At 42.9% G+C, this 27980-nt stretch overlaps 3 protein-coding genes across 4 annotated transcripts; 1 reads left to right on the top strand and 2 right to left on the bottom strand.

Moving 5' to 3' along the window:
- Positions 1 to 768: 768 nt before the first annotated feature.
- On the bottom strand, positions 769 to 11048 carry sf3b1 (splicing factor 3b, subunit 1). Of its 2 annotated transcripts, XM_058081729.1 has the most exons (24): positions 10979 to 11048; positions 10311 to 10489; positions 10032 to 10133; positions 9833 to 9947; positions 7688 to 7767; positions 7422 to 7607; positions 6828 to 7290; positions 6592 to 6713; positions 6304 to 6501; positions 6121 to 6222; positions 5149 to 5328; positions 4984 to 5070; positions 4445 to 4715; positions 4216 to 4361; positions 3872 to 4018; positions 3516 to 3641; positions 3071 to 3292; positions 2812 to 2994; positions 2629 to 2740; positions 2442 to 2562; positions 2228 to 2359; positions 1615 to 1887; positions 1313 to 1529; positions 769 to 1210 (listed from the first exon to the last, which is right to left on the bottom strand). In XM_058081729.1, exons 1-24 carry the CDS (start codon positions 11004 to 11006, stop codon positions 1052 to 1054), a joined length of 3951 nt encoding a protein of 1316 aa, XP_057937712.1. In that variant the 5' UTR covers positions 11007 to 11048; the 3' UTR covers positions 769 to 1051. The 2 variants fall into 2 exon arrangements, with proteins under 2 accessions (XP_057937712.1, XP_057937713.1); XM_058081730.1 differs by lacking the exons at positions 9833 to 9947; positions 10032 to 10133; positions 10311 to 10489; positions 10979 to 11048 and adding an exon at positions 8112 to 8533.
- An 810-nt stretch (positions 11049 to 11858) lies between these two features.
- Positions 11859 to 19356, top strand: coq10b (coenzyme Q10B). The gene is made up of 5 exons (XM_058081732.1): positions 11859 to 11974; positions 14895 to 15053; positions 17157 to 17349; positions 17903 to 18004; positions 18228 to 19356. The coding sequence occupies exons 1-5, from the start codon at positions 11877 to 11879 to the stop codon at positions 18393 to 18395; spliced, it is 720 nt and encodes a 239-aa protein (XP_057937715.1). The 5' UTR covers positions 11859 to 11876; the 3' UTR covers positions 18396 to 19356.
- hspd1 (heat shock 60 protein 1) lies at positions 19283 to 27960 on the bottom strand. The gene is made up of 11 exons (XM_058081731.1): positions 27801 to 27960; positions 24129 to 24304; positions 23598 to 23933; positions 23429 to 23524; positions 23112 to 23205; positions 22859 to 23027; positions 21817 to 21916; positions 21498 to 21743; positions 21244 to 21418; positions 20367 to 20545; positions 19283 to 20280 (listed from the first exon to the last, which is right to left on the bottom strand). The coding sequence occupies exons 1-11, from the start codon at positions 27901 to 27903 to the stop codon at positions 20119 to 20121; spliced, it is 1836 nt and encodes a 611-aa protein (XP_057937714.1). The 5' UTR covers positions 27904 to 27960; the 3' UTR covers positions 19283 to 20118.
- Between the last annotated feature and the right edge of the window lie 20 nt (positions 27961 to 27980).

Here is a 27980-nt window from a genome sequence, read left to right on the forward strand (position 1 = left end):
TGCGCTAACCACTAGACCGCCCTGCCGCCCTAACACACAAACATGTCAGTATATATATCGATATTTACTATTCATGAGGCATTTTTAAAATGGGATCTCCACTTTGGACTTTTAGAAAAAGGATGCAGCGACATTTGAGAAATTACAATCACGTATTGGCATGGCCGAGGACATTCACTCGTCGATGAAGTATTAGTATCTCCCATAATCTCTGCCATTCTGAGTTTTAATCGTGTACTGATTGATTCAGGTATTGTATTAAATGTGATTAGACTGTATAGGTGTACTTTATGAAGTGCCTTTCCAAGCTGCTTCGACTTGCTGCACAGTGAACAAGCCTCAAAGAGGTTTGTAAACGTATTACTGGACCGTGTTGTCAAAACCAAGCACTCCTCCTCAATCAAGTTGAGCAGAAGAGGACGATGTGTGTTCTGCAGCCTGCAGGAATCTGGGTCACAGCATTTGGACCAGTAAGGGAACACAGCAGTGAAACATGGGGGAAGATGGAGCCCTCCCTCCTCCCTTCCAGTGTTTGAGTGAGTGAGAGAAACATTTCAATTGTAGCATGATGAATAATGAATAAAGCACGAATAAAGTTAATTAAAAGAGAACAAAGTACTATTTTCCAGTGGGTACAAAGTGTTAAATCTCCAACACAGAGAGCCCCCATGCATGTCTTCATCTGCTTATGTCTAAGCAGCTGGAAGCTTGATCTCCTTAAGATAATTTTTGTTAAATAATGTACTTTATGAAGGATGTGATAACAAGTGTACATAAACCTTTTATTTGGTTAAATAAAAACAATCTAATAAGAAGAGATGTGAAATGAGAGGGAATACCCCATCAGAATCATTACATAGGAAATATGCAAATATTTAAAACAATTTCAACGGATTTCTGACAATGATGGGGGACTAAAGGGTAGATAAGAGGGGTGTGTTGTAGATTATGTAGTCTACATTGTTCTTTTACAGGGAATGCACCTACATTTAACGCTCACTGTGGACCTCCAAGCAGCTGTTGATCCAAAAAAAACAAAAGGAAGGAGTATTTACAAGACATAGTCCAGCTCATAGCGGACATACATGTTCTTCTCATCGTTGTACACTTGAGGGTAGTGAGCAATGAGGGCGTCCTGTGAGCCGATGTAGATGGAGTTGTAGATCTTCCAGTACACATCTCGCACCTTCCTGGCTGGATGGAATAGACCCTGACGGCACACAGGACACCAATCAGTTTTATTTCAAAATCTTTTAAGAGTTCAGCATCGGCATTGCTTCAATTGCTTCATTTTGAACTATTTATATCTTACCTGTAAGCAGTACTGAAGCATGCGACATGGCCCGATGGCGACCCTGAGCCCCTCCAGTGCGCCCATGACGGCCTGGATGACGTGCGGCGATGTCTCAAACACGTTGGGCCACACGTAGTTGAGCAAGTGGTTGAGGGAGTCCTCACAGCCAAAGCCATACACACCCAGGGACATGTGCTGGACCACAGCGCTGGCTGTCTGCCTGTGGACCAGGTCTCTGTGGGACCACGGGATCACAAGTCATGGTCAAGCAAACATACAAGGTTATTCAAAATGTATGGCTTCAGGGTCGTGCAACTCACCTGTCCATGAGCGCGTCCTCCAGCAGTGGCGTGACGGCGTAGATGTAGTCCTTGCCCATCTCGCCAATATACTCGAACAGAAAGGACAGTGACTTGAGTACACCGTTCTGCACGTTGAGCTCAGGCACACGATACTCGTTCATGAGCGCAGGGAGGACAGTGAACGGCGAACACGTCTCAGCCACGATGGCGATTGCGACTGTGGTGCACACACGGTTCTGACGCTCCTGCACCTTCAAGTTGTTGAGCAGCGTGGCTAAGACATCGTGGGGGCTGGAAAAAGATGGGGGGGGGGGGACATAATTATCCCTCAGGAGTCCAGAATTGGCTTTAGTGGCATACTTTTACATATACTTTTGAGTTTACATTAAAAACTAAAAAAAAAACATTTTCCCCAGCACCACCTTAAATAGGAATTGCATTTTTTAAGGGAATTTTGTCCATCATTCACAATCCTTATGTGAAACATGAACACATTTCTTTCCATTCTCTTTACATTATAACACGATATAAATATGGATAGTTGCAAAGGGTGATTCATCATGATTCATTTAAAAGTGTGATTAATCTGAAATGAGAAAAATAAATAGACAAAAAGACAAGGAACACTAACCCAATAGCCTTGGCGATGTAACCAAACGTGTTGACTGTCGCTCTGCGGATCGCCTTTTTGTGGGCCTTGAGAAGCTCCAGCAGCTCAAAACAAATCCTCATCCACTCTCGGGCCGACACATACTCAGCACCTCTGTAATAGTGATAAAAAACACAATAGATTAGATAAGCAATTGCACCAAAACAGAGGAAAAAATATTTTGGAGGTTGCTGACCTGTCCGCAATCCTGCCCACCAGATCGATGCAGTTCTCCTGCACTTTTTCGTGTCTGTTTTTCAAAATGGGGGTCAAGCGAGGAAGCAGGTCTTTGATGGGCGGCGTCATCTTGTGCATACCTGCATTCATGATGGAAATGGTTACAAAAACCCAAAGTATGCAAATATCAACATTTGGAGACTTACCAATGACATTGACAATGGCCTTCAGTGCACCCAGGATGCTACCCAACACTTCAGGGTACTCTTCTCCTAGGTACTCGTAAAGCACAACACCCAAATGACCCATCAGTTTTTCCTGCAGGGGCACACAAAAAGATGTTACGACTGGCCTAATGGAAATTAAGAGTGGCTTATTGCGCCGCGTACCTCCTGACACGTCTTCATAACTACAGCAGTGCGAGAGATCAGGTCGGCAGCCTGCTGACGCACTTTGGCTGACTTGTTGTTTAGACGCCACAGCACTGTACCACAGATCTGAGGCAGGTAGGGCTTAACACGCTTGCCCAGGGCGTTGACCACGGTGCCGAAACCATTGAGCATTACTGAATCCTGCAGAGAAAAATCAAACCCGGTCAGTTGACTTCCATTTATGTAGCAGCAGATGCATCGCTGTTGTCCTGCTCACCTCAGTCGTCTGTTCCTGGAAGGCGTACAGGATGCCGTCAATCAGCTGCTCCTCCAGCTTGTGGTCAATGTCAGCTGCTCCAAGGTTGCCCATGATTTTCTCGATGGTTTCCATCACCATTTTACGGTACTGCTCAGCCTCGTCTTTCAGGTCGTCCACAATGCGAGAGATTATTTCGGCTGCTCCCACCTTATTGGCCAGCTCCACTGTGGTGTCCACTAACTGTTGAAGGCATTTGTACGTCTGTGTTTGACTGCAAGTAGTTTACCAAGGTGCATTTTATCTTCTTCCTATTACTATTAACAGACTGTAGTGTGTTTAACTCCACCCCTTCGGTACACTATTGTAGCAAAAGAGGGTAAAATACGGTTCTCTTTCTCACATTTATTTGCAAGACCTTACCACTTGGATTGAGAACTACTTTCTGGTTTGTGCAAGCACTGACCTGTCTATAGTTGCGTCTGTCCAGGGCCATCCTGTGCTGCCAGAAGTGCTTGAAAAAGGGGGGCAGGATCTCAGTCTTGATGTAGTTGGCTTCCACACCGTCAGTGCCACAGCACTGCTTCACCACCTATGAGATGAAACAGAAGGTGTGGGTCAGATGTGGGGGGGAAAAAAAACTACAGAAAACGAGTGTATCCAACGGGTGCAGGGTGAGAACAGAGAGGACAAGAGTCAGCTCTGCAAGCTCTCGTGTTGGAAGTTGATCTGGCGGACAGCTAGCCCTGATTCTACCACAAACAGGTAGAACAGGCGAGAATGAGCCGCAGGGTGGTCTTTAATGTTTGAGTGACTGCTTACCTTGAGCACGATCTTCTTCATCTCCTCATCTGGGGACTGGAACTCTCTGATGAGGATCAGCATCACCTCCCTGGTATAGTAGTTGGCATACTCGGCATCCATCAGCGGGATGAGGTAGCCAATAGCTTTGAGGAAGGCGGCCAAACCCTGGTGTCAACAAAAAGCAACCAGTGGTTACTTGTTTTACTCTTTTGGGATGTCTGAAGGCCACTACTGACAGTCCTGAGTTGGAGATGCGATTGCAAGAAAATATCCACACTGCAGCCATATGCAGGCATTGTATAGGGTGTTGAGCTTGTATAATGCTTTATTCTTTTACTTTTAAAACACTTTAACATTCTCACCTTTCCTCTGTGCTGTCTGATACCCTTCCAGAGAGGCTTGAGGACAGAGTCAAAGGATTCGATACCATACGGTGTGGCGGCTTCAGCAAGAGCGGCGATGGCCAGGGCACTGATGGTCCTGACCTTCTGCTGCTCATCTACCAGACCTGCAGCACCAAAGCAAAATCATTTGTCAGAGTTGGCACATAGTAACAATGACAGTAGTGAGAAAATCTTGCATGTGACCGACCGTGCTCGATGATCTCCACCAAGCTGCGCAGGTGAGGCAAGATGGCGCAGCCCATGAGGATGGCGATCTGTTGGACAATTTTGATGCCTGTGTGCCGGGCCTGCCAGGACTTCTTGCTTTTGCAGACGGCTTTGAGGAAAGGCAGAAGGGATGGGATGCCCAGGGCTGATGCCACCACAGCAAAGGCTCTGGCAGTGGTGTTCCTGACATACTCGTCCATGTTGTCGATGTCAGGACGCATGGTGGAGATCATCGTAGCCAAGCCGGCGGCCTGGGAAGAGAAGGATGTTGGTTATGTGAACAGGATATGTTCTGTGAACCAAGTAACACGTTTTTAGACCAACTATACTTGAATGTTTTCATAAGAAAAAGTTATTCCCGCTTTTATGAAATCTTGAGCCTTCTGTGACAACTTGTAACCTGTCCTGGTGTCAATCTAGAGAACTCCCTTGCCTGGTCAGCCCACAGACCGGTCCAACAGGCTCAAACGCTTTGCAGGCAGGAGCCAGGGTGAAAATAATAAATTTGCTTCAATTTACCTTTGCCAAGTTGGAAATGATCTCTCTCCCCTCTACTCTGGCGTAGTAGTCCTCATCAATCAGCAGGGGCTCAATCACCACCAAGATCTAGGCACAAAACATACAGTTGATCACTTTTGCAAGTCCAATCCACATTGAAAAGTCTGTAGAATAGGAGAGGTTTACCTTGTGTACGTAGGGTCGAACCAGGTCATCCAATTTGTAGAGAATGCGGTCAATAACTTTAACCAGCAGATGGCGCTCTTGGTCCTCGAGGGTGGGGGACATGAGCAGTGGCAGGATCTGGTTGAACAGTGGTCCCGCTCCAAACTCGCGAGCTTTATCTGTGATCTGACGAAGGGCGGCCTAAAACAGCACAGACACAGGGGTTCACATCACAAACTGAACACAGACACTTTCTGCACCGATGGCAGGATTGTCTGCTACTTCCAGCAGAGTTAGATGGCCCACACTGGGACCTCCACTGAAAGCAGCTGTTGATTTAGCAAGAATCATTCACACTACTGCCACATACAGGCTAAGTGCTGGGTGTTGACCTTGCAGATATACATTTTCAGCTTGAAGCTACACACAAAAACAAAGGGAAAAAAACTTACTAATTCAGGACAAGACATGCCAATTTTATTGCTATTGTATGTGGAGACTTGTGGGCATTATACTGCAGTATCTACAGCGAAGGCACAGCCGCCGGATGAGTTAACATTAGCATGTGTGTTTATTTCTAGCTGTTGTGTCCTCAAATGTTGGAACAACGACCAATAACTAATGAGCGACCCCCTTCAGTTTACATCATCTGCTTTAGTGGTGCAATAGTGAAATTGTGATTAAAGCCGTATTGCGCCGAGTAGCACACAGTGGACAAGTGGTTAGCATGTTGGCCACACAGTCAGGAGATCGGGATGACCTGGGTTGAATCTCTGCTTGGTACCTATGTGTTGTGTTTGCATGTTCTCCCTGTGTGTTCGTTTTCTCCGGGTACTACAGTAACACAAGGTGTTATCAAAAATTAACAAAGTATGCATGTGAGAGTTAAAAGTTGTGTTATGTGCCCTGCGATTGGCTGGCAACCAGTCCAAGGTGTACCCCGCCTCAGTGAAAATGTCAATAGTGTGGCAATGCTGAGGGACTGGTACCAACCTTTCTCATGGGTGGAGTTCCATTTTTAATCTTCAATAGCAGCTTCATGATCTTCCTTTCCTTCTGTTCTTCTGGGCTCAACGTGGACTCATCTACCTCAACCTGACATCAAGACAGACACATTCAGACACGTTTAATAACTCCAGCTGCTGGATTTATATGTAATGCAGCTTCAATGCTCACCAGCAGTTTATCAAAATACTGGATGTCATCGGGTTTGAGGAAGGGGAGGTTCCCGGAGGGTTGGTCATTCATCTGCTTGGTGGTGCGATCCTCCACTTGCATGTGGAAGCCTGTCATGCCGCCAATTGGGGTGGGTGTGGCAGCAAGCTTGCGGGCTGGTGTGCGGATGGGCACGTACCCAGCTGGGGGAGGTAACACCTATGCAGAGAGGGGCAATAAAACAATCAGTATTGTAAATTACTAACAAGATGGAGATGCAATACAACAGCAAAGGAATGGCAAGCTGACCTTATATCCTTCGGGAAACATGGCATCAAGCTCATCGTCCGTGAGAGGCCGGTTCCTCTCGTCAATCTCTCGCTCCCACCTCCAGGCCTGCAGCTGCTCTGGAGTCATGTTCATTAGGTGACCTGGACAAAACAGTGCAGGGACTCTTCAGAAAAGCATTATGGTGTGTCTTTTTTTAGTACCAAGTCACATCCATCAAAGAGGATTAGAACAATGGACCTTTAGAGACAGTCTACCTGGTGTTGGGGTTGCCATGTTCATGGCAGGTGTTCCTATTGGGGTCTTTCCAGGGGTGAGCAGTGGTGTTGAGGAGCCCATCTGACTAGCAGGGGTTTCATCCCAACGGGACTTCCTCTTGCTGGCCCCCGGAGTAGGAGTCTCTCCAACAGACTCATCCCCCCTGTCGGTGCGAGGTGTTTCTGCCCAGCCACTCCCGTGTCCGGGGGTCTCCCTCTCCGTCTTTGGCGTTTCATCCCAGCGGTTCTTGCGCACGCTTCCCGTGGCTCCTCCATGGCCAGGGGTGGCATGGCCGGGGGTGTCCCTTCCTGGGGTGGCAGCGCCAGCAGGTGTGTGGCTTGGGGTGGGGTCCCACATACGGGTGCTGGGGGTGGCGCCAGGTGTCTCGCTGCCTTTGGGCCGGCCAGGGGTTTCATCCCAGCGGCTGTTGGATGGTGTGTGTGCAGGAGTGTGTCCTGGGGTCTGAAAAAAAAAAAGACAAAATATGAATTAAGCAATGACTTTGTGACTTATGTGTGTCCCTTAATAACTTTCCATGTTATATTAATGAGTGTTTATGTGGTGTATTATTTGCTAAAAAAGTTTTAAAAAACCTCAGCCGTGGCATCAGCCTGATCCCAGCTGGACATCTTTTTGGGGGTGGCATTGGAGGGCGTTTGGTCAGCTGTCTGGTCCCAGCGACGTTTGCGTTTAGCAGCAGCTTGGCTGGCGGCAGAACCGTTGACAGCTTTCAGGTCACCTGACTTGGCCTTCTCTGCCATCTGCAGCCGAATCTCTCTCTGCAGGTGTAAAAGACATGAGTCAGCTATGATACAAGCTACCAAGCCACATCAAACCATGTTTTATTTTTAATTCTTACCTCCTCCTTGGACAGGTTTTGCTCCCTCATGACGTCCATGTATGACCTGACCGGCAGCTTCGGATCTGGCGTTTTGCCTCCTGCGCGAAAGAGCACCAAGAAGAACAGAGGACAATCATCAGTGCACTGGGAATATGTTGCTCTTCACACCAAGCACAAACAGTCAGCTAACCTTGACTTTTTTTTTTTTACACATTATGTTCATGTGTCTTTAAAAAAACAGCTGAATCACACAAAAAGAATTACATTGAACTACTATACATAGTTCTTCCTCTATTACATAGACATAGCAACATAAGAAACAAACAGATACATGGAGAGAAGAGCTTAGGTTTGTGGTGCTTTCTCTTTTTTTAAGTGGATATAGATGTTATAGCCATCACTGATGCAGGGGGTCCTGGGCTGTGCTCTTCAGAATACGTACACTTTCAGTGCCAAGGGTCCATCTGCAGTCAGACTTCAACCGGCAGAAAAGCAGCCTAGAAAATTGCTCTTTACCATTAGTAACACTTTGGAAAAGGGTTTGAACTTACACACAACAGTATACCACCTGTGTTACATTGATATATGGCACTCAAAAAATCTTCTCGGGGGACAACCCATGTAAGAACAAAAACTGATTCAGTCATTTATGCAACTAAAATTTGATCTTGACTGATGTTGATAGCTGGTGAAATAAAAGCCTGTCTTGATTTTACCACAAGCCAAATATGAAAAAAGGTTTTTTTAGGGAATCGAAAGTAGTTCTAGCTGAGCAGATTCCCTTCAGAGTAACTAACAAGTGAACCCTGACAAAAATTGTGCGCTGTGTCCCCCATAACCTACACAGGATGAGTTGCTGCGCCCTTAACAGAGTGCAGTACAGGACTGGCAAAGCAGTACTGCTGTAGGAGAGAAATTAAGGACAGTTAGTATGGGCCTGTGGTATGGCGGCACACAATGTTCTTTATAGCATATTTCTATTTTACATAGAGCGCTGTAAAATAAAAATATATATTTCTTTTACAACAACAACTTATGTACACACTGCTGTCACTACATGCAGGCATCGAATTAGCCTCCTAGCATTATTTTTATTTTAAAACATAGCTCCCTCGTATGTATAATAAACCCGGTTTATGCATGTATGTTGCTACCAGGGATGGGCATAACATTTGTTGATTGTTAATTATCTAGTATACGTAGATTGTAAATTCTGATTAGTTTAAAGCTATTGAGACAAAATTCAGTGCACTAGTATCTACAACCAGCAGAGGTGTTATTGCTCTAGCTGGCCTAAAGATGCAAGTTTGCTTGAAAACAAGAATTCAGAAAATGTGTTGAGAGATTCCAACTCAATTGTAACACAGGTTATGGAAAGTGAGATTGGCTTGTTAGAGTTTAACCAGGCTGCTGAAGTTTCTATATTAATAAATGCAGGATTGGAACGTTAGCACTCGGCATATTGAACTGTGCTTGATTTAAGAAATTTAGTCAAATGCCCACCCCTAGTTGCTACTTACAACCTGTGGACTATGTCTGCCATATGTTTCATAAAATTAACAGTGAAATATTGTGCCATGCCGTGCCCTAGGAGTAGTACATCTAGATCGAGAAGACCAAGGAGCTAGGAGAGAGTAGATAACTGTTCCCTTGTCTTTCCGTGTGTATAAGCTTAAGCTTCAGAGGATTAGCTGCCTAATATCAATTTGTTGAACTTGATTACATCACAGCTACACTTCACAAGTCGTTGCACAATTTAGCCTGACTGTCAAGTGGGATTGTTAACCCTTCGACTCACACACACAACCCATCTGCGACCCACGTCTGTTAGGGCGAACAATCAGATTCCAACACCTAACCACCTCTCCTACTCAAAAGCATGGTAATCCTACTAAGAGTTTACATTTTTTGAGTGCCAGCCCCCTCCCCTGCAACCAAAACCTTGATGTTGGTGGCAAATACAAAACTATTAGAAAGACAATAGACAAGAAAAAAGGATTGACCACAGGAAAGGCATGAATCTGGGAGGCAACAAACTGCATTGTGGTCGAAGGGTTGAACAGCTACCATATGTGGTCAAACATAGTAAAACCATGAAGAGAGGTAATAATAAAAATGGGACTGTGTGATAACGACAGGTGAGGGGGAAAAGGCTAAATTTACCATCTGCAAATGGGTCGAGACGCTCCGGCGAGATGATCATCTGCATGCGGCGAGTTTTGTATTCGTCCTCCCTGTCTGCGATCTTCTGTGGACGATGCTCAGCGAAGGGGTCATACTGCAAAATAACAGGGGTGAATTAACTGATTTATGGGAGAATTAATGGTAATAAACTAAAATGTACACATCTCCAGACACTTACTTGTTCATCTGACTGAGGGATGGCATTAAGGATGGCCACTGGAGCGTGGTACCCTTGCTTTTTCTGCCCCAGCAAACTTGTTGACGTGTCCTCTTCATCGTCCTGGAAGATAAAAATGAGACAGGAGTCTAGTCACAGTGCGCCAAAACAGCACAACCATGCTTTCGATCAAATGCAGACAAAGGGGGAATTTGACATGTCAGCAACACAGTTCAAAACAAGGTAAACAAGTGAATAGATACTTATTTGTCACTATAAAGAGAGGAGAAATCATCTTACTTCTTCCTGTTCATTGGCAGCGATGGAAGTGACATAGCCAGCAAAGCGACTGTCGCTTCCTCCATAGATCTCCTGGTCATAAAAGCCAGTCGATACCAGGCCTACTCCCTGCTCTGCTGCTCCTTCTTCCAGCAGGGAGGCCTTCATCCCCTGGATCTCCAGGATCTGGGCCTCGATATCTATTAAAGACCAAACAATAATATATTACACAAGCGCTTAGATCCACATGACCGTAATAAAAATTGCTATTCTCACAGGAACAATGGAGCTATAACCACAGTGTTGAATGACGGCGTTAGTCTCGGTCAAGTTATTCATAAAATGACCAAGTTATTCATAATAAAATGTGGCTGGGTTATAATTCAGGCTACAAATATTCATTACATTAAATAATGTTGATGGCTCCATAACGTCAACAAGAAGTGGTAAACGACGTTCACAGTGAAGGCCGGGAGCTAACATGCTAACAAGCTAGCAACCAACGCCATTATGGAATCCAGACCGCGTTGCGTCGCATCCAGACCCGTTGTTTTTCTCATTTTATAGCCTTAAAACAAACATTTACAGGGCCATGCAGGATATTTCAACAGCAATTAACACATCACATGTTAAAGTCGAGATTCACATTTAATAAGACTGCATATACATGTATATTTAAAATAATTTACCTTCGTGCGTTGTGGCGGCCTTCGCCATTTTGATGGTTGTGGCTGTTCGCTACTGAAACCGGAAGTTACCATAAATAAAGTAGGAAGTGACGACACCTCGGCGAAATAAATAGAACAATAATATAATTCATAATAAATAAAACATAATCCTTCGAATATATATATTTCATCTGTAATTATTTGAATGTAGTTGGTTTAGAAGAACGCCAACATTACAGTCAATGTCTTAGTACAAACACGTTTTAAAAAATCTAAATTCCAAATTACAATCAAAATATTTGGGTAAATTGTACAAATTTTGTAATCATTTGAGCGAAAAAGTGTTGTGAAATATTTAGTGTTTGTAGGCAACTTGAACCGTCTGCAATCTAGGCCACTTGTTTTGAGCTGGCTCACTCGCTCCAGCCTGCTTCTTAAAATGAACACAAATTAAATGTGGATAACGGCTTGTGTGACAAAAATAAGATACACAACTGTGCATTTATTTCATTATGAAAGTATAATTAGCCTCTTTCAAACAGACATCCCGTAGCACATGTAAAATGAATACAAGTGATCGTTTCAGCAAATCCTATTTAATTTGTATGACACTGAATAAAAAGGTTATCAGGTCGTCTCCCAGTAAAAAAGTATAATACGATGTATACCGTATCATTCGTCTTTGAACGACAAGTGTGACAAATTGGGTAAAAATGGTTAAAGTCCACTAACTTGTGTTCAGATCCCGTGACTGTGTACTGCGTGTATAACTATTCTTGATGACTTGTAAGCGACCAATTAGAATCCCTCAAATGGCACCCAGTTGACCAATAAGGTGCCGGTATGTGGGTATGGGCGGAGTCAACCAGTGTGTCTGTCATATTAGTGTAAAGAGAAGAAACTAGTGACAGACGAGAAGATGGCGAGAGGTCCTCGGAGCTTGAGAAATGTCGCAGAGTGTGTGAAGCGCTTGCCGTCCGCATCAAGCCGGGACGTTCACTCCAGGAACAACGTCAGGTATATATATATCTCAGTAGTGGCAAAACTACAGCGACTGTCTCGGATTTTCATCGGAGTGGCCAACAACATCCGGTTTAAACTAGTTGTTACAATTATTTAAACGACCAACAAATTCAGTATTTTTCAGGAATGAAGGCGAATCTCATTCCTGCTAGCGTGTGAAACCTCGTTTAAACAATTAGCATTCGCTCAGTATACTAACTTAGTAACTACGCATTTTTGAGCGATAACGCAAGCAGTGTATTTTGTCAGAGAACGCCATTTTCTGTTTTGTTTACTAATTTTTAAATTGATTCCAAGTTAGCGATCTTGTATCAGAAATAGTGGAGGCGAGATGTGGACAGAAAATCAGTGGTTTGCTATTGAACAGAACACAGTACATTATGCTCTAAACAACCTTGAGCCTATACCTTGAGTATATTTATAATGATGTGGTTGCTATGATATGCCGTAATGTATCAACCTGTGCATAGTTTTTTCCCTTTGGGATTTACAAGTAGTGTTTCTTAACATTAGCAATAGTATCCAGCATAATATTCAATTGCTTTTGAATGTAAAACAGTAACTGCACTATACTACATTAATGCTAAATTGCCCTGCTATAACAATTTTTGAAATATTTTACAACTCATGTCGACATACACACTAGTCTTGGGTGTATCCTGCCTCTCGCTCAAAAGTCAGCTGGGATAGGCTCCAGCATACCCTGTGACCCTTGTTAGGACAAGCGGCATAGAAAATCTATAGGATGGACTTCAATATAAACAGTTGTTTACATAACCAAAACTGGAACTACCCAGGGACATGAGAATGGGCCACATCATTTTTCAAGCAGGGGTCTAAGCATGTGAAAAAAGTAGCATCTTATAGTCATCTTATAGAATTACGGTACCGTCACAAGCAGGCGGTATCCAATACCTCTGACATTCTCATTTGTCTTTTTCCCTTTGTGCTATTGTAGTTTACAAATTGCTGGACTGACCTATTTTTATACTTGTATGTTACTTAAAATGTTGAACACATTGAACATCAGGATCTACTCTACTTTTTTTGAGTGGCAGGGGATGTCTTTCTTTGAACTAGGCAAAAGGTTTTTGCAGTATGCAAATTATTCAGGCTTACCGACAGGTGTGAGCGCGGATGGAATACATTTCACAGTCCTCACAATGAATAATAGAATAAAATCAAAGTAATAAAAGAATAATAATGAAGAGTTAAATTGTTTTATATTGGCGTTGTTCTATTATGTGTTAATTTGACTTGTGTTGGGTGGGTTCTGTTCTTCTATTTTGAGTTTGCACTGGCATTGACCACCAGGAGTCAGTCACATGTCAAGCATATCGCATTTCAGGCACTCAGGATCAGGCTTCCTGTGTCCACGAGGGTGGTGATAAGAAGAACAATTCTGTCTTTCCGATCAGCACAGCACAACTTTTGCATATTTGAATTGATGACATTGGGGTTACTCTTGATGACACGTCAACCAGTCTTTGTGTTGTCGTTGTTTTCTTCAGTCATCTTGAACAATCCCAACCCAATAAAAATTCACCTAGACACAACACATTGATGGTAATGATGAACTAAGTAGTCTTTGGAGGGCGACTGTGTCATTATGTGGTCTTCCCTAATAATTAACCTGCCCCCTCCAACCCAGCCAAACAAAGTATGCAGGCGGGCACGCAGTGAAAGGTTAGGTATTTTAATTTACGTCTTCAACACTCCGGTAACGTCAGCAGCCTTGACCTTGTCCTATTTTGTCGTCCGCAGAACTGACACATGCGTTGTTGAATGAGGGCTTCCATGTAACCTGTCTAGACAATGTCTGACTAAATGAGTTGTCTCCACCTATGCCACGCATTGTTCTGAGCTCAACCAGTTTTGCCGCCTAAACCCACTGTGAAAGGAATTTAAATTCAACACAAACAAGGAAGATGCGATGTACTGTTAATGTTGAAATGTCATATATACTTACAACAATATAGGACAGTGAATTCAGTTCGGTTCCCACGCAGTCTAAAGCTCAGTTCATATTGCATGTATAAGGGTTTGTTTGCTTTGGATAGTATCAGAGCAGTAACAGTAAGTCAGATATGCTGTATAACATGTTGAGATTTAAAATTTACATTTTGCCGCGTTGTGTGTGAAAGTCACAGTTGGTTACATGCCGGATCTCCCGTTACGACTCCGATAAGCCATACTTTGCAGGATCTCTGTGTGAAAGAAGTTAGAGTGTCAATATGTCAGTACTCCTACAACTTTGGTACCAAACTGTCATTGGACTGCTTTCACATGTTCACAAAACAACTAAAAACCCACCTCTTTAAATCTGTTTTTAATGTCTAACTTTTTATGTCTGACTGCTGTGCCCCGATCTGCTTTTACTCATGTTTTAACTGTGTATTAACTAATTAATGTCGTATTTTGGTGTGTCTTCTACTCTGTTTACTTGCTTTATTCAACTCCATTCTTCTGTGTGTCTTTGTCTTTTGAGTATTTTGAAAAGCGTTATACAAATAAAATGTATTATTATTATTATTATTATTCACATTTAGCAATCTGTAGTATCAGTAGTGTGTACTTTATTTTGTTCAAGAGGTTTATCTCTGAGCCTGGGGTGCTGCTTCTTCTCTTTTTTTAAATCTGCGTTTAATTAATGGAGGATTGTTGTAATATAAAGATCTCCACGTGGAAAAAAACTTGCTTTGTGCCATGTCCAATTAAAAGTGACAGAGTGATAATGAACGTTCTCCTCTGTCACACGGTTTTCCTTGAATGCCCATCCCTAAATCCGGAAAGGCATGTTGGAAATTTAGGGCACCGTCACTGTCTCGGTTTACCTGCGTTATGTCACAGTAGCACTGGGCCAAGGTGACGTTTGAAACATTCACCACACACAAATATGTTTTGTGTCCTCCAGATACTTGTCGTCATGTGGGATCCTGATGAACCGCGTACCCCCTCTGCTTGGTGCTGCCATGCCCATGGGCCGCGGTGTTGTCCTGCCCATTCGTGCTTTCTTCAATCTTGCTGATTCCTTGTCCAAGAGGAGGGAGTACTCCGAGAGACGCATCATCGGGTATGTGATTCATGTTTGGGTTCACTTAAGAGGTGCATTTAGTTTTTTATCCAACTGGTAATATCTGATAATATACAGTAACAAGGGTCCATTTGTTAATGATTATTGAGTTGTTTATTTATTTATATACTACCCAAATACATACAGGTCATATATCTAATTGAAATTTTGTTGTGTGTGCATCTTAAAGGGATAGTTTAGTCACCCTTGATGCACTACACTGCTGGTGAGGTTGTCGTACAACTTTTCATTCATTCATTCATTTTCTACGGCTTATGCTCACTAGAGTCGAGGGCATGCTGGAGCCTATCCCAGCCAATCACAGGGCACATATAGACAAACAACCATTCACACTCACATTCATACCTATGGACAATTTGGAGTCGCCAATTAACCTAGCATGTTTTTGGAATGTGGGAGGAAACCGGAGTACCCGGAGAAAACCCACGCATGCACGGGAAGAACATTCAAACTCTACACAGAGATGAAGTGGAATCGAACTCAAGTCTCCTAGCTGTCTGGCCTGCGTGCAACCACTCGACCGCCGATCGTACAACTTGATGTCAAAAAATCATGTTCATCATTGATGATGTCAATGTGTATGTTGACAAACCTTTGACCAACTTATAATTATTATTACTTAAAAGTCCCTCTTCGGTTGATATCACAGATAGCAACATTTTGGTAAAGATAATTTTTTATTTTCCAAACAGGTTTGTGAAGTCATTTATGGAAAGCAACAGTACTGTGCAGCACTTGCTGCTGTTACATAATAAGGATAAAAATATCTTTGAATAGGGTGAAGGCGTGCCACAGCCTTTAAAATTCAGTCCATGCATGCTGTTTGAGGTGCGTGTCGTGAGTGACGACGCATTGAGTGACCACAGTGTTCCGCAGAGACAGTCTTCTTTACAAATCTGCTTGCATAACTACACCCATCGGCCGCCAACTGCAGTGGACGCTCTTACATAAGTTGACTGTTTAGATTACCGTATATAATGTATGTTTATTAGGGGTGCAATGATACACAAAACTCTCAGTTTAATACCTTTGTGTTACGGTTCGATATTTTTTCCAATACAAAAATAAATTGCCAACATTTTCCTCACCTTAAAAGTACAGTTCTCCTGCTCACATTTAGCACCATATACCACCAAAATGAATGTGAATATGAATGTATTCAAAATAAGTCACTTTGACCAAGATAATGCATTTTCATTTCAGTTTGTAAGTGCACTTCAAGTATCAATATAATTCAATAAAAATTCAGGCATAATTATCAACGTTTCAATCTTATTTCGCAACAATTTCATTCAACTCAAAAGGGTCGAAAACCCAATTCAAAACTACATTGCCACTTGGACAGATGCCAAAAAAGTATGTTATCTTAACTCTATGTCTGTTAGCAACATGTTTGGCTGTGATATAAACTTCTATAATTTTAAATATAAATTTCTATATTTTTAACAATATGGCGACGCCGACCATATTTGTTTACCTGTTAGCTTGATTTTGAAAGGCACCATTCACAAGGCTGCACAATGAGATAATATCCATCCATTTTTGTACCGCTTATCCTCACAAGGGTCGAAGGGCATGCTGGAGCCTATCCCAGCTGTCTTCGGGCGGCAGGCGGGGTACACACTGGACTGGTCGCCAGCCAATCCAAACAACCATTCACACTCACATTCATACCTATGGACAATTTGGAGTCATCAATTAACCTAGCATGTTTTTGGACTGTGGGAGGAAGCCGGAGTACCCGGAGAAAACCCACGCAGATATGCCTGCGAGGGGAATCCTTTCCGGGTCTCCTGCTTGCTAACCACTCAGTTTGTGGTTACTAGCACAAACAGCAATGGAATCGAGGCAGTAGTTTGAATCACTTTAGCACAAGCAAAGAATTTAGACTCGCCAGACGATGGATGACCTGGCTGCGCCAAGGTGGCGACTGGAAATGTACCGCGGGGTTATATATTGTGCGATACACATGCGTACTGAAGCGTGACCCCTGTATCAAATGGTTCGATACAGATGCATGTATTGTTTCATCTCTAATGTTTACATTTTCTCTCCTTTGTTGTTACCATTTTTGTACATCAGGTATTCAATGCAGGAGATTTATGAAGTGGTGGCAGGTGTGGAGGACTACCGCCTCTTTGTTCCCTGGTGCAAGAAGTCCGACGTGATCTTCAAGCGAACCGGGTTCTGCAAGGCCAAGCTGACAGTGGGCTTCCCTCCTGTGGTGGAGAACTATACCTCGCTTGTCACCACAGTGCGCCCCCACTTGGTCAAGGTGCAGTTTATATCTTACTGTTTAGTTGTTTTTTTTTAAAATAAGGATTAGATTCCTATCAAAATTTGTGGTTGCTGATACGATTCAAGGACGATTCACTTCATTTAGAATGAAGTGATCCGAAATGATTCAATAACTTTTTAGCCAAAAATTCAACTAGTGTGACTGTGAAATCAATACCTGGATACTGGATACTACCTTTACATGACCTCATCCATTCGACCCCCTCAGCAGGCATGAATAATCAACTTAATAATCAACTCAACACAAGTAATGTTTAATATCTTTGTCATTAAAAGTGCTAGAACAACACATTGATATAAAGCCTGCCATCAAATGCTTTATTTCCTAGTATTGATGCAATCGACTGATTACCTTTTAAACATTGTTGATAGACATATGTCGTCCGGAATGACAACTTTTTAAACGCAGATCGATGTAATTGGCTCATTGGACAATAATTTGATACATGGATGTAGTGGATGAATCGTTACACCCCAACTCTTTAGGTTTGTTTTTGGCAGTTGTGATAGAATTATTTGTGGTCCAACAGGCGTCCTGCTCAGATGGCAAGCTGTTCAACCACCTGGAGACCGTTTGGCGTTTTAGCCCTGGCCTGCCAGGATACCCTCGGACCTGCACTGTGGACTTTGCTGTGAGTACACAAATGTGCCTTCAAGGAAAATGTAAGAATGGAGGTGATAACTTTGATACATCAACAAATCCAGTGTTGGTCAAAATATGCTAATTTGCTGAGTAATGCACTACAAATCAAGAAGTACAAGAATTTGCTTATATGATAATAGGTATTACAGTATATAGATGTCCTTTTTCTTTTAATTTGTGTTTTTAAAACAATGTGAATTTTCCTTTTTCAGATATCCTTTGAGTTCCGTTCGCTCATCCACTCGCAGCTCGCTCACGTCTTCTTCGACGAGGTGGTCAAGCAGATGGTGTCGGCCTTCGAGCGCCGGGCCTCCAAGATCCACGGTGCAGAGACGCCCATCCCCCGCGAGCTCATGTTCCACGAGGTTCACCACACGTAGCATTGCATATACGTTTTTAAAAAAAAAGGTCAAAAACATGTCTTCCAAATGAGATTAGCAGCGTGCCTTTTTCATGCAGGATTATTTTTAGTAATGAAGTGGCTCACTGTGAATGCAGATTTTTGTTTTTCCGCTATGCCTGCTTGAAAAATTGGACAGAATCATGTTACAAGCCTCTCTCAATGGAGTTCAAAGGTCATGCTCAGGCCAACAAAGCTTTTGTTAAAACAGAGAAGACCACCCACTATGTCACAGTAGTTTGTTATAATGCTTCTTTCAGTGGTACTAATAATAGCAATATGCTTCTTGAGTCATGTTTTTGGGGGAACACCTGCCTTTATTTTATTTCTACTTCACCACACTATATTAGCTACGGTAAATGCCGCACACACACACGAGTTGGATCTCTGTATCATAATTAGCCTTTGTTGTTTCGCAAGTGTGCAATATAAGAAACTTTGTTTTTAAACTAGTACCCACTGTTGGTACCCCATTAGGATGTGGTTTCAGCGAGGCCAGCACAATTCCAACTGTACCCCCTCCCCCCACTCGCATATTTATCGTTACTTTTAAGAAAACCGCGCTCACATATTTATTGTGTAAATATCACAATGAGCTGCTTAAAAATGTATTTTTGTTTGAGAAAGGGATTTGGTGTGTGTTGACTGATTTAAGAAAAATGATGTACTGACAGCATGATGTATAAAGTTTTTTTTTTAAAAAAACATTGGTGTAGTTCTATCAGTTGCAGCCCCCACCCCACCAAGACGGGACAGAAATAGGCTCATCATGTGAGCAGTAAGAATAAACTACCAGTAGTTACACTGTCCTTGAAGGTGACACCTTTAAAAGGTCTGGACAAATTAGCAAAAAGACTGACAACCCAAGAGGGTAACACATTCAAATTTATTTAACTGAAAAATCACCACTAATCTGTCTACATTGTACAAAACAAATGGAACAATCACTGCTATGTTAGTTTCGAGGGAATAAAGTATTGGAAAACAGCTACTTTTTTAAATGCGGTGTAGAACATTCTACATATTTTGTTTTTAGACAGTCCTCATCTGTTCTACATTGTAGGCACTCTGCATTCAACATACAGACCACAAAAAATAATTTGAAAAATTGTTTTAATTAAATCAAATAAGCCTTCGCCTGCATCAGGGAAAAAAAAACATGATTCACACACATATAAAAAACAAAACAAAATTAAGTAACGACATACGACAGCGACATTCCTAGCTTCACGTCACATGCTCCATCTTCTTCAGTGTTATGTCTTTACAAGATGAGCTTCACAAGATGCCGAGTCAGTTTTTCCACTGCAGGAAGTAGTCAAGGGATTTTAGCAAAAATGCCTGATGGTTGTCTTCTTACATTATGAGGTCCCCGGACATGACTTTGAGAAATTGTGGGAATGCAAGTCACATGGTCTTAATTGTTAGAACAACCCAGAGGGTGCAGTCCCTGTAAACGTTCACCTGGCATTCCTGCAGGGGAAAAAATGGTAAGGTTAACTTTGACATACATTTGTGCTGAGAAGGTCTCAGATGCATGGCAAGGTGACACAGGCTCCTCTGGAGAAGAATCAGACATCCTGGCGGTTGGTCAGTGAGTTTTGGGGGGGCCAAAGTTTGGTGGAAAATTGGTGCAGAGGAGTCTTGGAGGCACCATTCCGACCTTTTAGTCTGTACAGTCGTGGAGGGAGGACTGCAAGCTTTTAAAAACCCATACCACCACCCATGCCGCCCATACCGCCCATGCCACCCATGCCTCCTCCAGGCATCTCCTTCTCCTCCTTCGGGATCTCCGTGACCACAGCCTCAGCGGTGGACAGCAGGGAGGCTACACCCGCAGCGTCCAGCAGTGCCGTCCTCACCACCTGTGAAGAGTACCCCGTCAGGATCTTCTAGTGTTGACAGATTTCCACTGTGTTATAATAGCTTGGGAAAGCAGGTGAAGTTGTACCTTGGTGGGGTCGATGATGCCCTTCTCCACCATGTTAACGTACTCGCCCTGCATGGCGTCGTAGCCGACCTCGGTAGGGCCCTGCAGGATCTTCTCCACCACCAGTGAGCCCTCCACGCCAGCGTTCTTGGCAATTGTCATTGCGGGGATGCGGAGAGCCCGCCTGATAATGTCAACGCCTGAGAAAAAAACAACAAAAATGTAACTAAGATTTTAAAAACTAAAAGATTGTGTCCTGGAGAAGTTATGATGTTACTACTTGGTAACCATCAGGGGAAGCACTTGTGTGGAAGAATGGGCATGTGGCGCCAAAACAATCGTCCCTCACTACATCACGGTTGAAACATCCAACTCTTTTTTTTCCCAAAAAGAAATGAGTGCTGTTTCGGCCTATTATGCATTTACATACTAGTTTTCTGCCTAAATGGGAAGAGAATAACATCAAAACGGGAATGTTTGGTAATGAGAAAACTAAGATGGTGACATTTTAGCTCACCGCCACCTCGTGTCTTTGGTAACATTCACAGAATCACGTCTTCAATGAAGGTGAAAGTAACCTTAAGATGTTCATTTGTCCCTTCCGTTTTAAAGACATGTTTTGTTTTAACATTTTTGACTTTCTCTAACAGATTAATTCTAATGGGAAAAATAAGTTCAGATAGAGTTCAGGTACACCTTGTTGAACGAATTGATGCTAACAAACGGTTCCATTGTATGTACTTCTAATTGAAATGACCAGTAGTTGGCTTGTACATTTAAATTATCATAATTTATTTTTTTTAATCTCTGAACCTCATTCCTCTGCCTCTCTGGTCCATTTTTTACTTAAACGTTGTAGCAAATGTTAAAAGAAAAAACAAAACCACGATGTACTAACCAATTTTCTGGTCAGCATTGGCGGTTTTGAGGCTGTCCAAGGATGGGATACAGCGCAGCAGAGCGCAGCCGCCGCCTGGCACAATGCCTTCCTCCACAGCAGCCCGTGTGGCATTCAGGGCGTCTGTCACACGGTCCTTCTTTTCATTCACCTCCACATCGCTCGTCCCTCCCACCTGAGAGAAGAATCAAAATTTATTGCAGTGTTTGTGCAATCATGGGAGTCTTTTCCATCGAACAGACACACACACACACCTTGAGCACGGCCACTCCGTCAGAAAGCTTGGCAAGACGCTCGTTGAGCTTCTCCTTTTCGTAGTCGCTGGTGGTGCTCTCCAACTGCTCCACAATCTCCGCCGCCCGCCTCTCAAGGTCGGCCGGCTTGCCGCCTCCCTTCAGCAGAAGGGTGTCGTCTTTGGTGATCTGCACCTCACCCACTTTACCAAAGTCATGAGCCTGGATGTCTTCCAGGGCCAGACCAAGGGCCTCGTCTCCAAACACCTGAGGTACAAACACACAGACATAGCTATACTCATCTCATGTTCAATGTCTAACAAAAAGAAAGTGGACCTACAGTGCCTCCGGTGGCGATGGCCATATCCTTCAGCTGGTTCTTCCTGTTGTCTCCAAAGCCTGGCGCTTTGACAGCTACCACCTGCAGCCCCACCTTGAGCCTGCACAGTTAAATACACACCTTAATGCGGGGTGTCCACACTAAGGCCACTGTCAAAGTCTAAAAGTATACATTCATTCATTTTCTAGCCTATTCCAGCTGTCTGCGGGCGAGAGGCGGGGTACACCCTCGACTGGTCGCCAGCCAATCACAGGGCACATATAGACAAACAACCATTCACACTCACATTCATACCTATAGACAATTTGGAGTCGCCAATTAACCTAGCATGTTTTTGGAATGTGGGAGGAAACCGGAGTACCCGGAGAAAACCCACGCATGCACGGGGAGAACATGCAAACTCCACACAGAGATGGCCAAGGGTGGAATTGAACCCTGGTTGTGTGTTCTTGTTGTTGAAAATCACTGCAGTAAGGGATAATGGCAAGCACATGTGTACTTCATTGTATTGTACTTCCTAGTTTAAAACACTAGATAGCGCTACTGTCCTGAACATTTCTCTTGTGAATGCATCAGAAGATAAATGTTTGTGTAGGGAAATGTTTCCCAAGCAGATCGCTCATTCAAATAGCGCACCTCCCTCCCTAACTGAACATGTTGAAACAGTCGTCAAAAAGTCATATTCCTGGGTTAGCTGGGTTAAGTTTAGCAGACCTAATGGTGGTGGTACGCCACAACGTCATGAGGTTTTTTTTTACGTTAATATATTGTATGAACGGATACATGCTATGTACTGTAGATACATATATAGCTTATTTAGACCACAATTGGTTTGAAAACTATTTTGAAACTATAGAAATGTTGTTTCACTGGGCTTTATCTTGATAAGCATGCACCTGAATCACGTGTCTGCCTATCTGGCACTTCCGCATGTGTGACCTGATACACGACACGTCTTGTGTTGACTTTCACTATGTTTCTCATTATCAGGAGAATGAATAGCACGTGAACGGTGTAGTCAGTTGACAACTTGTCACCAAACCTGTTGAGAACCAAGGTGCTGAGGGCCTCTCCATCAACATCCTCGGCCACGATGACCAGAGGCTTGCGGTGCTGGTTGGCAATCTCCAGGGCGGGAACAATGCTCTGCACACTGGAGATCTTCTTCTCGCTCAGCAGGAGGTAGGCATCCTGGAACTCACATTTCTGACCTGGATGAGGAATAGTACATTTAAATGTTAGCTACACAGGAAGTAGTTTTCTGATTACGTTTGGCTGGAGTGAGGATTTCTTACCCTTGGCAGTGTTGATGAAGTATGGGGAGATGTAACCACGGTCGAACTTCATACCCTCAATGACCTCCAGCTCATCATGAAGAGTTTTGCCATCCTGGAAGAGTAATACAAGAACCATCAGAATAAAACGCAGTCTTCTATAGTTGCCAGGTGTTCGGTATCTAAAAGCAAATACTGTAGCTCCCGCGGCTTAACAGTGGTTAAGCCGCAGGAGCGGGTTGTTCAAAACACAGTGTTCTGTACACTTGTGTCACAATAAAAATACATATATGTATCATCATCTTGGCATGTAGTCAAATGCCACTGATGTCACTCACCTTGACAGTGATGACTCCTTTGCGGCCGACTTTCTTCATGGCATTGGATATGATGTTTCCAATCTCTGTGTCGCCATTAGCAGAGATGGTGGCAACCTAAAAACACAATTATTGTTTTATCTTCGAACAAATAGGCGTTTCCCAATAGTTGTCATTTGCGAATGCTGACCTGAGCAATCTCCTCCGGCGTTGTGACGGGCTTGGAGAGCCGCTTCAGCTCGTTTATGACATTCTCCACAGCCATCATGACACCGCGGCGGATCTCCACGGGGTTGGCACCCTTGCTGATGGTGTCAAAGCCCTCCTTGGCGATGGCGCGGGCCAGCACAGTGGCGGTGGTGGTGCCATCGCCTGCCTCCTCGTTGGTGTTGTTAGCCACATCCTGCACCAGCTTGGCGCCAATGTTCTTGTATTTGTCTTTCAGGTCGATGCTCTTGGCCACCGTCACGCCGTCCTTGGTGACCTTAGGGCTTCCCCAGCTCTGCTCGATGATGACCGTACGGCCCTGGGACAGACGTTGATGCATGAGTGAGGTCCAAATAGCAAACAGAATCCGTTGGATAGTAACTAGATGTCACCATACTGCCATGTAAAATCATCAATAGTGAGTATGTAAAAACTGTGCTTGACCTTGGAACAGACCATTTGCGGTTTTTTTTTCTGTCTCCTGAATCAGACTATTGGACCTTTAATGGGGTACCTTTGGGCCCATGGTGACAGCAACAGTATCGGCCAGCAGGTCGACACCCTGCAGCATGAGGGCACGTGCGTCAGCTCCGAACTTGACATCTTTGGCGTAGCAGCGCGTTAGGTGAGGAGCCAGCCTCCTGCACACTGGCCTCACCTGCTTCATGACTGTGGGTAGACGAAACATGTCTGTGGGGGGGGACAAGATGACAAGAGTGTCACAACCGGAGCAAAGTACAACCAAACGAAGCATTTGTCTCCCACCCCCCACCACACAAAGACAGGTGGGTTACAAATTAAACTCCACTGGTGGTATAAGACACTGCAAAGTTGTATGGATTGGTGGAATTCCACTTTAAAAGGGATAATCCCATGTTGAACTATTCTGATTATTCCTATTGTGCAAGATGGTGGCTGTCTTACTAGAAGAGCGATCAAATTAATTCAATAAAAAAACATATACGAGTGTGTGCACCATGGCTTTTGACTTTAGGAACATTTTGCGTCTTCCAATGTATTAATTGTAGGAAGTTGGTTATTAAAACCTTGCAAGGAGCGATTTAACTGCAGTCATTAAATAACTGCCCAACCTCTTCCAATCATTGCAAGGGAGGGGAAGTGCGCCAAACTTGAGTATGGATCAAAGTAGCCAAAGATAGAGGAGGACATTTGGTGTGATACAATTGGCCTAGTTCAGCTTCTAGTTATGGAATTCTACAGCATTGCCTCTCATGCAGTCTTGATCCTTTTACAGTTCATTGAGTGTTGTTTAATTCTTCACCGAAATGCTATTTTCTGGTGAGGAGGACATGCACTACAAACTACGCTGGACTGTTTGGAGAAGAAGCAAGCCAGTGTATCATTTTGTTTTCTTATACACAACTTCAACAGCGTCAACTATCAAGACAATCATATGTTGTGTGTGTGAGTTTGTGTGGCAGGGGGAGCATTTTTTGGGAAGTTGCAACCTGATCATTCCTTTCATATTTAGTTTCCAACTATCTCCATTACTGCCCCAAAGGCATTAAAAAAAAAAACTAAAAAAACTTTTTCCCCCCCCACCCCTTTGGTAAATATTTAACCCTCTGGAGCCCCTAAGGACGTTTTTTGTCCTTGCAGGTAAATTTTTGCTTGGTTTTTGCTAATAACTTCGTTACTCCATACAGCATGACTTAAAAATAAATCATAAAAATCTCAAATGTGTAAGTCCGCCAGGCGCCCAGGTGTCCCACCCTTTCGGGTCCCTAGAGGGCAAAAAACTGCTATAAAAACAAAACAAATATTTTTTCTACTTTTTTAAAATCTATCATCTCTTAAACTTTCTTATTTAAAAAAACATATATTGTATTTTAAACCTCTAAAAGCCCATGTGATTAATTGATGTCACAAATTTTGCTCAGAAAAAAACTAAATTAGATATTAGTTAACAAAAACTCCAATTAACTTCCCTTACAAGCACACTTTAACGCATCTTAATTGGACAAAATAAAACATGCATTTTCTAGCTTTGTCATACTTTCATTTACTGACAGTGGTCTACTATAAATATAAAGTAATCACAACTATAAAAAATGCAACTACCGACAACTCTAGGATAGTGTACTTTGTGGAAAGCATGCACACATAATTTTCCATCATTACTGAGCACCAAGTGGAGCTGCAAGCTCCTCACCGTCTCCTCTGTCCCGACTGCACAAAAAAAAATATAAGACCACACCAAGTCATTTGCTTGGTGATAATGACTTATTGCAAATGTTTCATTGCCATTCTGGTAGTCATGAACCATTGTGCCATTAAGCCCTGCCCCTCACTGGAACTCACCACAGTCACATAGTCCAATAGCAAACACTTATCACCTACAATTGCCCAAACTCATTCTAAACAGTAAATATGACAAATTGGACCAACTTTAAACAAAATGAAACCCTGAAATTTGAACATGCATATTTCTACTGTTTTATTAGGCCTGTCACGATAATGTACATTCATTGAACAATAAAGAAAAACAGGATGATGAGCCCTGGATAAAGTGACATAAGTGGATGCGCGTCTGCACCATTTGTTAGTCTCTCTGTGCTGGATGACAAGAGGGTTCACTCTGTATGTTTCTGAGTGCATTGGTCCTATAAGAAATGAACACGGAACAGCATCTTCTCAGTTATTAAGCCTCTTTGTACCAGTAGCGGGGCTACCCGAGTGCTAGCATTTAGCTAGCAGACGCAACCATGAATGAAGGCACAAAGGCGATAGTTTGTAAGCCAAATGCTACAGTTCCAGTGTGAATGCACAGCACAGCCTTCCACCCGACACTGAGCGTGGGTGACGCAAGCGATTCCTCAAAAAAGTTGACCATTTTTTGTAAGAAATATTCAAATTATCCGAATAATTGTTGCATTCCTATTCTACATTGGTAGTGTATAGTCTGTTTTTATCCCCCTATTGTGTTTTTGCGTGTGTGCGTGTGTAGTTCTTTTGACACCAGGAGTAGGAACTGTGTGTGTGACATGGCGATGTGCCTTGATTTGTAGCCAATATGGTATGCCTCATACAAGTACACTACACTTGAGAACCATCTAGTGGCTCGAACGTGACGTGACAACGATGACAAGACAATGATTGTTCAATGATAATTTTAATGATAATTGTTTTTTCCGGGAAAAAAAAGGTTGAAATTATCAAATCAAATGTCAGTCGATAGTAGCACAATTATCGACCCGCAAATTTTTTTGTAATTGAAGTGAATGGGACTTTTCTTGTCCTCTAGGGATCCAAAAGGATAGGAAATTTGAAATCTGACCCAGGAAAAAAAGAATAAAGCATCAAAACAAATTTTACTACTAATCGTATGTATGGTCAAGCCTAATCTTTGACATAGAACCCCACCCACTTTTATTATATGGAAAATAACTAATTTTTTGTTTAAAACATACTCATTTTTCAAAGCAAAAATAGTGACATCATTGAATAAAATAGGCATTTAGAGGGCTAAAATAAAAATACCTGCTATGTATTTTTTTTTACTAGAACAATTGTGAGATCCAAGCAAAAAAAAAAAGTAGTAAAAATATTCATCTGTTATGTTTTTATAGCAGTTTTAGTGAGTAGACCGTTTTGTCCCTTAGGGACCCGAAAAGCTAGGAAATTAAAGGGACCCCATAGGCTTTGAAGCAACCCTTTGTTTAGTGAACCCCTGCTGTCTTTTTAAGAATGACAGAGGATGAGCAGACTGGTGAACATGTGAGGCTAAATATTACATAGCTAACCAGCCCACACGTGTTTTCTGTAGGGGTCATGTCTGACAAGGTCATGTACACACAATGGACTGAACCCCCATCTTTACTACCCTGATGGGCGACCATTATTACCTTCTTGTAGAACTACCCCCAACTGGAAGAATTAAGACATTTATTTAAAACCACCCTGCCAGCACATGATGCTCACATGTCGCTAGACAATTTAAGTAGGTTTCATTCTGAGACAGTAAGGACACTGTCAAAAAAGTATTTTAAGGGTACATACATACATATACTTTATTAAGTGTGGATTTGCAGATAAGCAAAGCAAGAAGCGAGTTAAGCTAGCTCGGAGGTATGAACATTACGCCACATTCTTAACTATTTAGCATATATCTTTTTCATAATCAAGGACATTGGCACTACAGACTTCATAAGATGTATCCACTTACTTGTGATGTGTAGAGTTTGAAGCGGCGACAAGAGGAGGCACGTCGGGTAAGACGAGGTGCAAAAACGACTGGAGGTGAAGACTGTCCAGATGGAAGTGCACATGGCCTATCACATCCGGGTACTTAGCCGGCACGCCCTGAACTCTGAATAACGAAATCGCACTCATTTTATATATATTG

Source organism: Doryrhamphus excisus, chromosome 9 (assembly GCF_030265055.1).
Source record: "Doryrhamphus excisus isolate RoL2022-K1 chromosome 9, RoL_Dexc_1.0, whole genome shotgun sequence".
In the NCBI taxonomy this organism is placed as follows: domain Eukaryota; kingdom Metazoa; phylum Chordata; class Actinopteri; order Syngnathiformes; family Syngnathidae; genus Doryrhamphus; species Doryrhamphus excisus.

Bases quoted from the DNA above. Each gene is read 5' to 3' on its own strand.
- sf3b1 (XM_058081729.1), bottom strand. From the start codon at position 11,006: ATGGCGAAGGCCGCCACAACGCACGAAG. The intron at 10,134-10,310 runs GTAAGATGATTT...TTTATCTTCCAG, and splicing joins CTGCCAATGAACAGGAAGAA to GACGATGAAGAGGACACGTC. The intron at 2,995-3,070 runs GTGAGCAGGACA...TTTTCTCTGCAG, and splicing joins TCCAGGAACAGACGACTGAG to GATTCAGTAATGCTCAATGG.
- coq10b (XM_058081732.1), top strand. From the start codon at position 11,877: ATGGCGAGAGGTCCTCGGAGCTTGAGAAATGTCGCAGAGTGTGTGAAG. The intron at 15,054-17,156 runs GTATGTGATTCA...TTTGTACATCAG, and splicing joins TCCGAGAGACGCATCATCGG to GTATTCAATGCAGGAGATTT. The intron at 17,350-17,902 runs GTGCAGTTTATA...GTGGTCCAACAG, and splicing joins TGCGCCCCCACTTGGTCAAG to GCGTCCTGCTCAGATGGCAA.
- hspd1 (XM_058081731.1), bottom strand. From the start codon at position 27,903: ATGTGCACTTCCATCTGGACAGTCTTCACCTCCAGTCGTTTTTGCACC. The intron at 24,305-27,800 runs GTAAGTGGATAC...CCCCCCCCACAG, and splicing joins TCAAACTCTACACATCACAA to ACATGTTTCGTCTACCCACA. The intron at 21,917-22,858 runs GTTTGGTGACAA...TTAACTGTGCAG, and splicing joins AGCACCTTGGTTCTCAACAG to GCTCAAGGTGGGGCTGCAGG.